This window comes from Macrobrachium nipponense, chromosome 5 (genome assembly GCF_015104395.2).
Source record: "Macrobrachium nipponense isolate FS-2020 chromosome 5, ASM1510439v2, whole genome shotgun sequence".
Lineage (NCBI taxonomy): Eukaryota > Metazoa > Arthropoda > Malacostraca > Decapoda > Palaemonidae > Macrobrachium > Macrobrachium nipponense.
Window position 1 is genome coordinate 56,446,752 of NC_061107.1, and position 13,265 is coordinate 56,460,016.

At 38.6% G+C, this 13,265-nt stretch overlaps 1 protein-coding gene across 1 annotated transcript in view; it reads left to right on the plus strand.

Annotated features, from left to right (window-relative positions):
- LOC135215343 (autophagy-related protein 13-like) overlaps positions 1-13,265 on the plus strand; it is a gene marked incomplete at its 5' end in the record, with an annotated part of 141,961 nt that overhangs the window by 72,372 nt on the left and 56,324 nt on the right. The window contains 2 exon segments of the mRNA XM_064249900.1: positions 994-1,186; positions 8,416-8,529. Of these exon segments, the coding sequence (XP_064105970.1) occupies positions 994-1,186; positions 8,416-8,529 (307 nt within the window).

Genomic DNA, 13,265 nt, shown 5'->3' on the forward strand with positions numbered 1-13,265 from the left:
TTCTGTCTCTTTGCCTTGTTATAAGGATGTCAAGTTTTTGGGGAGCCTAGGGGTTGTCATACCTGGAGTGCTGGTGACAGTTGTTGTCTTGTTTGTTTTTGTGGTACTGCACCCATGGCAAGGGCAAATTTTTTTCCTGTATTAAGTATTGTCAGCGATCATGCATACCCTCAGTTGCAAGACTCCCACTGATATAGAGGCGATTCCTGGCACACTGCCATGCCACTACAAGGTTAAGATGTGAACCAACCAGAGGCAGTAATTAGAGCCTTCCCTTCTCCCATCTGATTTTCATGGTCTTAGTGGCAATAAATAGAATGACGCCATACGGCTAACGTCACTTCCACGCTCCTGTTGCAGTGGATGGGGCCAATCATAGCCCACTTGGCAACAGCCTCATAACCGCGAATTTTGAATTTAGGATGCCGTGCGAGCATAATCGTTAGTGAAATAAGAAATGAAAATCAGTTGACAAAGGTTTGGGATCAATATAAGTATGAACACTCAAATGGAAAGATAAGTACTGAGAATGAAGGTTTTTTTTTTATGAGAAACTCTTCTAAGATTTTGTTGAATGCAAAATTGAGCTAGATTATAAATAATTGATGGGTTTGTAAAGAATCAATATAATTTTGTTGTTTCTGAAAGTAATTCCATTTTTTCTTATAATCTTAGATCAGATTGATTGTACATTGTGAATGTATTTCAGTGAACTATTTTGTATTGTCAAGATATTTTATCTTTTATTGGTGGGTTAAGCTCACAGTATTAGTATTATTGATGCTTTTTTGAGGTATGCCTTTAGACTGTGACATGTTGCTGTACATTATTTGTGGTACATCATTTGTGCTTAGAGATTGCATAATTTTACGGGTATGACAATTCTAGATTTTTTTGCATGGTTTTTAAGTATTGTATTTTAAAACCTCTTGTAGTTAAAGTAAGTTAGAAATTAAAAGGAATGTATTACCTTAATTTTCTTTTCTCTTTCAGGGGATAATCCAGTACGTGCACGATTAGGGCAGGTTACAACTCCTGAATCAACAATGTTGTTAAGTGTCAACTACCGTACAAAAATCACATTTAGCCCACCCAATTGCAGCCCTGCACAGGATGCCATCATGCTCAAAAGTGATCACTTCAAACCAGAAGTGTCCCCCAGACATTGTCGAAGAGGAACAGATAGGTAAGGTGTCTTCTGCTTCATCTCCACTGCTATCTGTAATGTAAGGAGTTAAGTATCCTGTTGCTTATTCGTCAGCCATTTCTATTTTACAATGAGAGTTAGGAAAACCCAGAAGAGAAAGAGGAGCTCTAGAATTAAGATTTGGGACCTTAAAGGAGAAAGGGGGGGGGGGGGCAATTTAGGAGGACTGAGAGAGAGAGAGGTGGCTGGAAAGGGGGAATGTAGAATTTGGACTGGGTAACAGTGGAAAATATCTGGGCAGACCTGGGAGAAATATGTTTGGGAGAAGCAGAGGAACTGGTGGGAAAAACCAGCGGATATGGAGTGTCGAGAGAAGAAAAGTGTGGTGGAATGGAGAGTTGCAAGAATCAGTTAAAAGAAAATCAAAACATTTAAGGACTGAAAAGTAAGGCAAGCTCAGAGTGCAGTGGAATGATACAGAGAAAAGGAAAAAAATATGAGGAGGGAAGTTGTGGCTATTGGAAGTGCAGCAGAGCAGTTGAATGAAAGACTAGGAACAAGAGAAGGATATCTATAAGATTTCAAAGTTGAGGAAATGGCAGAGAAAGGGTTTAGGTAAATTGGGTGTGATCAAGGATAGAAATGAAAATATATTGCATAGGAATGAAGACATTAGGAAGAGTGGCTGAGAGTATTTTGAACAACTTTTAAATACTGAAAATGAGAGAGAGGAGATAGAGGACACACAGAGTAGAGGGATGACCAGTAATATTACGGAGATAGAGGATACAGAAGTAAAATAAAGACTGGTAAAGCACCAGGTCCATCAAAGTTCCAAATTGAAATATTCAAATTACTAGGTGCAGAGGGGGAGAAATAGATGCTGGATGTATTAAAAGCTCTATGTAAAGAGGATGTAATGCAAAGGAACTGAGAGGAGAGTCTATTGGTATACACTGGACCCTCCATATTCACGTTCTTGAGATTCACAGAATTCTCTTTGGCCCATATGTACCCATTATTCATGGAAAATTTGCCTATTGACAATATTTTTCATTGAGAAAAATTCACAAATCACTATATTTTCATATCATTTTCATTACTTGATGCACATTTTACGATAAAACAATGAAAATATTCAGTTCTAAGCATTGTTAGAGGATTTTTCTTGCATTTGAACTATTAAAATAGACAGTTATAAGTATTTTTAGGGGTTTCTAAGTATTTGCAGATTTTAGCTATATGCGGGGGACATGGTCTGGTATGCATCCCCTGTGAATACGGGAAACACTGTACTATAATATATTATATATATATTACATATCTATATATATCATATATATATATATATATATATATATATATATATATATATATATATATATATATATACAAGCAAATGTCATGGGTTGTGGAAAGCACAGGGGAATTAAACTAACAGAGCATGGATTGAAAGTTTGAATGAGGATACTGGATGAGAGATTGAGAGGGATTGTAAAAATCAGGAAAAACAGCGGTATGTATTCATGAGAGGAGGAGGGACAGTGGGTGCCATCTTCATAGTAAGACAGCTACAGGGAAAAAAGGCTAGAGGGAAACCAGGAGCTCTATTGTGCATTTATAAACCTAGAGAAAGCATACTATAGAATCCCAAGAGATGTGATGTTTTGGTGTTTGAGGAAGAAGAAAGTCCAAGAAAAGTGGGTTAGGCTGGTTTAGATAATATATCATAGAACGAGCACAAAAGTAATAAATGCAGTTGGGGAAACAGAAAACTTTGAAAGTTAGTATTGGATAAAACCAGTGGACAACATTAAGCCCATTTTGTTTGTGCTGGTCATGGATGTGTTAAGTGAAGATATCAGGAAGGAAGAGCTGTGGGAGGTATTGTATACCAGTGATCTGCTGGTTACTGTTTAAAATGAGTAAGACCTACAGAGAAGGGTTGGAGAGTGGCAGGAGTCTTTAGGGAGGGGTGATTTAAAGGTGAATGTAAAAAAAACAAGAGATTTTGGTGTGCAGTAGGGAAGATAGAGACACGAAGGAAGAGGCATGATTATGGAACAGGTGGAAAAGTTTAAATACTTAAAATCTACTTCAAGCCAAAAGAGAGGATATGAAGCTGAAGTAGACAGTAGGATAAAAGCTGCTTTGGGGGAAGTGGAGAGAGATAGCTGAAGTAGTATGTGATAAGAAAATGCCAATCAAGCTAAAAGTCAAGAACTATAGAACAGTGATATGACCAGTGTTAATGGATGGATTGGAAAATTGGGCTAAGAGGAAAAGAGGAAGTAAAGCTTGAGAGAACAGAGATGAAAAAGCTGAGGTGGATTATGGGAATTTTGCTGCTTGAGAGATTGGAAAATGATGAAATAAGAGGGGTAAGCTTGGTAAAGATTTCAGAGGAGATAAGAGAGTCACAATTGAGATGGTAAGGGCATGTTTTGAGAATGGATGCCGAGGAGGGAGTAAAAAGAGCTTGGCAGGAACCTGTTAGAGGAAGAAGATCGAGAGGGTAACAGAGAATTAGGTGGCAAGATAAAGTGAAGGAAGATATGGAAAGAGGAGGTTTGGTGGAGGATGATGCCTTTGATAGAAGGCAGTTGAGAAGGAGCATCAGGCAAATGACCTCTTAATGTAGGGATAATGATGGGAAAGGAGATTTCTATTGAAAGCATCTTCCTCTGCTAGACCTTTCTCATATTCATAGGAAAGGGTCTAGTGTAGAAGAAATTTTAAACTTAAGAGATATGCAGAATAACATAGTTAATGAAGAATCTGGAATCCTGGATAGTCTATGCAAACTGAGATTGAAGGTTATTTTCTAAGAGCCTAAATCATATAAATTCTGTAAAGGAAAATCACTTAAATAAGGAGAAAATATATGAAAATATCTCCACTATAAAATATTATGTAAGGTATATAAAGGGTTCATTTAAGAAATACCAGAGATAGCTTTCACTCTAAAATATCTGTCGTGAGAAGGAAATGCGTAAAAGTATGGAGAAAGAAACGGCTCATTTCTATTGCTTTAGTTCTTAACTACAACTTTTTATACCCTAAGAATAGATTTCATTGAATTGGTGTTTAGAGTTTCACCAAGCTTGGATGCTTCCTGCATTCATAAAATGTTTCCTGATGTCCTAACTGAAAGCATTACTTTAGAAATGGGAACATACATACAGAAAATGCAAAATTAAATAAGAAATACCAGTGCTACACAGAAGATGCCTTCAACTGAAAATAACATGGAAGCACTGCCAAGTGTGGGCAGGTTTGACACCCTCCCATAAGCACCTCAGTGGCATGGTCGGTATGGTGTTGGCATACCACCTCGGTGGCTGTGAGTTCGATTCTCTGGCATTCCATTGAGGTGTGAGAGATGTGTCTGTTGCTACATCATATACAAACCTTCTGTCTTTTTAAACATCTAACTTACCTGGTAGTTATATATATAGCTTAAGTCCCTGTGACGTCACGGCAGAATTTCAAAACTCGCGGCAATCGCCGATTGGGTAGTCAGGTGTACCACCTGTGCGCGCTCTACCCAGGTACCTGGAACCATTCCAACTATTCCTCAGATCTTCCCTGCCGCCGTTTCGGTGAACATCGTGGATTTTCGCTCGCTTTCGCCCGTGTTTTTTCGCAATTAGTTTGGTGAAGTACACTTTGGCTTTGGCTTTTGCTTGTTTTGGGATTTGTTTTTTGGATTTTCTTGGTACTGTTTAGATTTTGTTGGTTCGACCCTTGCTTTTCTTGATCTCTCTTTTACTTTTCTAATATGTCTGACTCTTCAAGTGTTAGGAAGTGTGTGAGGGGATGTAAGACCCGGCTTCCTAAAGCCGCCTTAGATCCTCACTCCATTTGTGTGAAATGTAGAGATAAAGTTTGCGAGTTGGATAATAGATGTGATGAATGTGTAATTTTGGATAATGATGAGTGGATGGAATATGATCGCTATGTACGTAAATTTGAGAGAGACAGGATCAGAAGGAGTAAAAGTATGTCTCGTTCTTCTAGGGCTAGTTCTGTTTCCTGTGTTAACGAGCCTATTAATCCTTCCCCTGTAGAATTTTTTCCTGAGCCCACTCTTGATAAATCTAATGATCCAACTCTTAAAGATATGTTGGTAGCCATTCAAGCTCTGGGTGAGAAAGTAGAATCTCTCGCAGAAGACAGAGCAAAATTGTGGTCAGAGAGTTGAAAAGTGCAAGTGCAAGTACTAGTGCTAAAATCAGTGCAGTGGAGGGTGTGGCTGCTCGGACCTATTGTGCTCCTAGTCCTAGACCTCTTCCAAGCTCACCAACCCCGGTGAGAAGGAATGTCGACAGACGAAGGGAGGCGAGAGGCGTTAGCTCCCGAGCAGTCGTCCCCTCGAGCGTTCCTGTTGACGCTTCCCAGGACACTCACCCTAGTCATTGGAAAGGCGAGGTAAGTGTATGCTCTTCATCGGACGATGCAGCTCCCAAACGGGGCTGGCGTCTTACATCAAGACTTCTTAAAAGGAAATTTTCCACGATCGAACAGCGTCGTGAAATGACACCCCAGACTTCAGGTTGCAGTCATTGGAGCAGTCCGGAGCGATTTTCTTCCGATTTCTAAGGGAGTTCTCCTGCCAAGAGTAGTAAGATGTCGCACAGGCAGCCATCTACTTTGGTAGGAGACAAAGGGAGGTTGGAGAATGTCAGTTCCCCTTCCGATCGCCAGCGATTTCTTTGTCTTTTATCCAGACAAGAAGCAGCCGTTCCATCTCGTCGTGCACATGGGTCCTCTTGCTGGACAAAATAGTGATGCCCTTGGAAGGTGTAGCTGCTTTGATGACATCCTTCTGCTTAAGGATGGTGCCTATTGTCGACGGATTTCGGCTGTATTCCTTGGCGATCACACTCAATCGCATACCAGCTTCATACTTCTTGATAATCTCCATCTTTGTCTCCAAAGAGAGCATTTGCTTCTTTCCATGCTTCTGTCTGGTGGTCATCTTAAATCGTATGGGCTAACCTAACAGTATTCAAACAATTCATCAAAGAGGCCTGGCATAATATCAAATTCTATCTATTAAAAACATCTGTCAACATCAATTCCTCAAAACATTTTTGCAGTATTAAATATATCTATCTATTGATTAGTTATCAATAACAATTCATCAAAAGAATTGGCATAATGTCAAAAATACCTATCTATTAAACACCTATAAATATTTTTTTTTTGAGAGAGAGAAAGAGAGAGAGAGAGTGAGTATATAAAAAAGTTTTTACATTTTCTTTGAGAGAGAATAAAATTTTTCCAACACAACTTACTTTTGCCGTTCAGTTTGACTGTTGTTCTATGTACACTGAATTCTCTTGAATTTCTTCACCTTTTCCTCTTCCGTGACTAACAAGGGTGTTTGCTGCTTACTACCAATTATGCCTTCTTGTTAAATCTTGACTACGGCTATCCTCCTTGACGTCTGTATGCAGGAATGTTTTCGCCAGAGTTGTTTCTTCTCTAGTTCACTTGTTATGTTTCACCTCACCATCTGTTTTCTTCTTTGTTTCCAAATTCTTGAGCTCTGTCTTGCACTTCACCTTCCTTTTTATTTGTCCTTTATTATTCTTGTATGTTTCACACTCTTGTTATGTTTCGGGATCCATTTGCACTGCCGCCATTGATTTTTCACAAGGGGATGCAGTCTACTCATTGGTACTTGGTTTTATGGCAAAGAACAAAACTCCTTCAAACCTCTAGCCCTGTTCTTTTACAGTCAAGAACGAGGTTAGAGGTTGATATCCTTGGGCTAGCAGACCTAAAGAGAACTCTTTGCTTGGTTAGAACACTTTAACTTTACTTGGATAGAACCAAGAGGACCAGAGGACCCTCTCAGAATTAGTGTTGTTGTGAGGAACCCCTTACATCCATTAGCTAAGAACACCTTGGCTTTCTTTCTAAGGAGTGTTATTACTGAGTCAGACTCAAAGATTTAAGAGGACAATCTCCACGATTCTTCAATCAACCCACTGGAAGTCAAAATCAGTGTACGCCTCCCATTATTTACACGATGTGGAGACAGTATACAGTAATTGCAGTATGTTGGGCCCTTTGGCTGTGGTTGGCATGATATTGGGTGACGAAGGGTAAGGAGTAACTTTTCTAGTTCCCTATCTCCTCACCTTGATTGAGGATTTTGAATTTGGGGAAGCCTGGTGGTACTATGTAACATGAGTACCCACCAGTCTGTTTTATATGGTTGGGTGTTGGTTTTGTTGTTTTTGGTGTGGTAACTGTTATCCTGTTATGCTGTACCCAGGGCAAGGGCATTTGTATTTTGGTTATACCTTGTCAGCCTTCAGAATACTCCTCAGTTGCAAGGTTCCCCACTGAAGTAGAGTCAACTCTCGGCTTTACTGCCACGTCTCTACAGGTTGAGATGAGCACCAACCAGAGGCAGTATCTTCTTGTCAAAGCTCTCTCACCCACCAGGTAAGGTTACAACAAGCATTTCACCAATGCTAGCTACCTTTTTATTTCAAATTCATATCTTTACTGAATGTTTTTAAGTAGATTATGTCCATGCATCCCACCTCCTGTCAATGTGGGATTCAGCTAGTACTATGTACTAGTTAAGAAGCTACTGTTATAAAAATTATATTTTATAATAAAAAAAGGTTTTATAAATACTTACCAAGTAACTACATGATCAAAGTTATCCCCTCCCACCCCACCTCCCCTGTCATGGACATAAAGCACAAGCAAATTGGCTTTAAACACCAAAACAAAAGCACATTACCATAATTGCTCAAATTTTGAACTGCCAAAAAGTAGAAACTTGAGCTATGTAGTTAGTACTTGGTAATTATATATAAAACCTTATTTTAATATAAAAACTAATTTTTTTTTTACTGTTCCTGGTTAAATAGTTTGTCTCTCTTATTGTCTTTATTTTTTAACTTTTATTTTTCATTTTATAGTAAAGCACAGTAATGTACTATATATTTTTTTTACAAGTAAGCCCATGTTATTTCTATAAAAAGGATTAATTACCTGTAGGTGACAGGTCTGTTTGTGCATGCAGCCTTACAATTATATATACATTTTTATTGATTAATATTTATTCTAAATATTTTTCAAAATTGATAAAATTTTCCTGGGAGCTCTCTATATCATTTTCATGAAAGAAGAAAAGAAAAAGCATCTTGAACATATAATTCACAGTTCTTGCTTGAGAAGCTACCCAAATGGTATTCATGTAAGGGAGTCAAGTTTATTTTCATAATTTTTTTTTTCAGGGGTAACGATAGTAGTGAGGCAACACAAACCTCAGATGATAGTCAGGATGCAAATAGATTCTTCACAGCATCTCCCCTTGATCAGCCATCAACTCCACGATCTAGAACTAGCAGGTATGTTATTTAATATCTTCATTTTGATATTTTTCTCGTACAGGTATCAGATTAAAATGATAAAAGTCTTCATGCCCTTAAGTGAAGAAGTTAATTTTCAAAATGTGGATTATCAAATATTATTTCAAACATTTTCATCATTCACTTTCACCATGGGTTATCTAGCTTATACATAATGTATTTTTAATATCCATTATTTGGAATGAATCTTACCTACATTTAAAATTAGCTTTATCTTTGCACAGTGTGGTGTGATCGGCATTTAAATAAATGAAAATAGCCCTGGCTAACTCACTAGGACTGTCTTTGGGGTGTTTATATCCTGCCCTATTTCTTCATCCTGTTGTGTCAGAGGCAGATAGTTTTGTAGACATTTAGGGCATACCAGCAGCCTACTGAGTTTTTTCCTTTTGTCATTCAGTGTTGCTGCTTCTCTTTCAGAAGCCTACCGGGTAGCCTAGGTTAATTCCTCTCTCTCTCATTCTGCTCCACCTTCTTTTGCTCCCTAGATGATTGAGGAGAAAAATAATAATTGACATACAGCGGGGACCCCTGTATTCACGTTCTCCAGATTCGCGGATTTCTTTCTGGACCATATCTGCCCATTATTCATGGGAAATTCACCTATTTGTGGTATTTTTCTATGAGAAATATCCAGAAATTCCTGTTTTATTAATAAGTTTTATCATAAAATGCACTTTTTATGATAAAACTACAGGCGGCCGCGGCCCTTGGTTAGCGGCCAGGGTTCCATTCCTGGTCGCCGACGTTAAGTGATTTTTGACTCTAAGCGATTTTAAAGCCTACGGCCGCTGCACACCTTCTTCGAAACTCTAGACCAGTCAGAGGCACCGTAATCCCACAATGGCACAATAAGTAAAAGTATATTTATGCAGTATAGTACTATAGAATTTACTATACAGTAGTACTGTACAGTACATTATAAATACTGTAAAGAGAAAAAAAAAGCCTAGCTTTAATTCTTTGGGTGTCTAGAGTATGTAAAGATATAATAAGGTTTATACAGTGTACAGGTAGCTGTAGTGTTCAAGTTACGATAATTCGTCTTACGATAGTCCGATTTTATGAGAGACCAAACTACAATAGCCTAACTTTATCACAAGTGGTGCAATGTATTGTACTCGGCTACTAGGCCCTTCAGTCTACCAATCCCTGCAATTGCACCGTCTTTATTCTAAATTTTTATCTAAAATAGGTAACATTTTACAAATGGTATAAAAAAAAAGGAGTAAGTTGACAAAACAATCCAGAAGATTTCCTTAAAATTCAATAAATCTGCAAAGAGGAGCACAAGCTACTGCTTTAGGTTTCCATCAGCAGCCTAACATCAACTGAGGTGAACTACATGTGGCGGTGGCAGGTGATGGGCAGCCAGCAGGGTTGCTTTTCTAGCCGTACCAAATTATTGTACCACAATGTTAAAATTATGGAATTTGCTTATAAATGATGGCAGATTCTGACTAAATTATGGTAGTATTATGGCAACAAGTTAATTCAGTTTCTTAAAGCAAACTGTTTGGAATAATTCAGTTTCTGTTACCATCAATTTTGCTGTCACGCAGACCCAAACACTCACTCTCTCTCTCTCTCTCTCTCTCTCTCTCTCTCTCTCTCTCTCTCTCTCTCTCTCTCTCTCTCTCTCTCTCATTATCAGTGCAGTTTTTATTCTCATGTTGTTTAATTAATTCTTTATTCTATCATCATTGCTTTAGTACTTTAGGTGTTTGGTAATTTTCCTGTGTTCTTCCTTTCGTTCCTTTTTTTAATTCATTATGATCCTGCTTTTCTTCATTCCTTCTTCTTTCCTTCTCAGCTTCATTCCCTCAGAGTGTAACGGTCCCACCCATGTTAATTTCATTCTTATTCATTCAGTAATTAGTATTTGAGAGAGAGAGAGAGAGAGAGAGAGAGAGAGAGAGAGAGAGAGAGAGAGAGAGAGAGAGAGAGAGAGAGAGAGGTGGGGTTTCTCATGGCCAGAAAGTGATCTGACTCCTGATGCTCCCTAGTCCCACCCGCCGGCCCCCATCCTGGCAGCCAGGCATCAATTGGTACATTGTTGCTTGATCATAAATACAGTGGTCTCCCTGTATTTGCAGGGATGTGTACCAGACCCCCCACGAATAGTTAAAACGCTGAAAACAGCCTATTTGGTTAGTTAAAATTCAAGAAAAAACCCACTAGAAATTTTTATACTTTGTTTTTTCATTAGTTTTATCACAAAAAGTGCATTTTATGATGATTAAAAAAAAACCCAGGAATTTCTGGATATTTCTCATAGAAAAATACTGTAAATAGGCACATTTTCCCTGAATAATGGGGGGGAAATGTTACCGAGAGAATAGTGCGAATGCGTGAGTCGGCAAATCTGGACATGCAAATACGGGGCGTCCACTGTACCACTGCCTTCCACAAAGTTGTTAAATTGTATCCATTCTAATCTGAAGAGCGCCATTGTCAGAAGCCAAGAGGATTTGGTGTTACAAAAACAGGAATTTAGGATGTTCTGGCCATAAATGTTTTTGAGCCACATTTTGGCTTAAAAATTATCTGATACCAACGGCCAAATTATCTATGGACCCCATGGAACATTCCATGAACCCCTAGGAGTCCAGTGACCACACTTTAAGAAACACTGCCTTAGGCTTAGGTAACATAGCCCTAATGCTATAGGTTAGTATCATACCTAAAGATAAACACTGTCCTTGGCTTTGCGGCCAAAATTTTGTGACGTAAGGATGGATGTATATTCAGTATATCAATCTATAACAGATAAATAAATACATTTGAGATATGTTGGTAATAATTATACTATTAGTCCTGAAGATGATAGACCCACTTCCAAGGCTAATGGGAGGAATGTCTTATTCCTTTAACAGTACAATTCAGTTGTAAAGTAACAGAACAGTTGTGTAAAATCATATAAAGTAGTTCTACTCAACCATTAGTAGCTTTTGTTGACAGTGATTCGTCATCGTCTCCTTAACCCCTTAGTGTTAAGGTCATCACCTAGATGTCTTGATTCAGGTGATTAGAAATTCAAAGCACTCCCTTTTAAGTCTTCCCTGTAGGGTCCTAAACCCTGTGGGGGCTTTTCAGGTTACACAATTGGAGCAGGATACTAATAGGAACAGATTTGAAGGATCGGTGAATTAAACTTAAGATTTTCCTTAACCTTATTTAGTCCTTAAAATAAAATTACAGTTCACAACTTGTAATCTACCCTTATCCTCTAATGCTTAACTTAACTTTACCCAACCACCTGCAGATTTAAACTTAATTCCTTAATCCTAATACAGGCGGTCCCCAGGTTACGACGGGGGCTCCGTTCTTGAGACGCGTCGTAAGCCGAAAATCGTCGTAAGCCGGAACATTGTCAAAAATCCTAAGAAAACCTTACTTTTAGTGCTTTGGGTGCATTGAAAACTATGTAAACTGCATTCATATTGCATTTTTCATAAAAAAACTTCAAATATTGATTATTTTGCATTATTGGTGTCATATTTCATCTCCCAGATGAGCGTTGTAGGCGTCGTAACCCTGGAACATGTGTAGTAACCCTGGAACATGCGTCATAACCCTGGAAATAACGTCTATTGACAAGCGTCGTAACCTCGGAACGTCGTAAGCCGACACCGTCGTAACCCGGGGACTGCCTGTACTGCAATGATACTGCAAAAACTTCAAATTTTCCTTGTCAGCAGCTCCTTCTGCAGAGAGCCTCTGGTTGTCTGTTTTCAATTTCTGAATCTTGTTCCCAAATTCAGCAGCCACAAACTCTGTAGGCCATCTGATAATTTAGCCAGCACACTTTCACTTCGCTGCTGGGCTCAGATATAAAAAAAGGACCACAACCAACTGGTAAAACTATCTCTCAGCTTCTACTGTAGAGTGTAGGTGAAGGGGAGCCTTGGCTCTCACTCATTCCCATTCAGTACAAATACTGCAATGAAAAATCAGTAAAGACCAATATTAGTCAACAATCCCTCACCTGCAAGAACAACACAAATATTAATAAATAAAAAACTGAATCATAAAAACTAGTTTAAAAATTGCCTAACCTAATCAACCTAATAACGAAATAATTGAAAAAAATCAAACAATCATTCACACAAAAACCAATTTCCTCTATACTACTGTAGCGCTACCATTGAAGTCTTCTCTGTAGGGTCTTGCCCCTACAGCCTTTTTTGAACGCAAGTTCCATGTAGAATTTTCCAATTTACTCTCAAGTTCTGCTTCAGTAGAGTTCTGGTTCACATTCTTAGTGGAGAAATTTTACACATGTAAACTTAACTGAAGTTTTGAGCTCCCAGTTCAAGTAGGCTGTTTGGATCCTCATTAGGCCGTGTGCAATTTTTTCAGAATGTCCGGGAAAAGGTCAAGTAGAACATTTGTTAGTGATGGTTCTCAGGGTAAGATGCTTTGTGTTTTTTGTTATATTTTTCCTATATCAGCCTCCTAATATCCTTCTCTCCACACTCTTCACACAGAAAAGTTCAGAGTTTGGAAGGGTACTTGTGATGCCACAAGGCCATCGATCCATGGCCATGTCCTGTCTCTAAAAGTTTATTCATATACAGGCAGTCCCCAGTTATTGTTGGCCATGGTTATCAGTGATCTGGTTTTTTGACACTGGTCTAGGGCCGAAATACTCCAATTTCCAGCTATCGGCACCGATAATGGAGTATTGCCACCGTGAAAAGAGTACTGGTGCC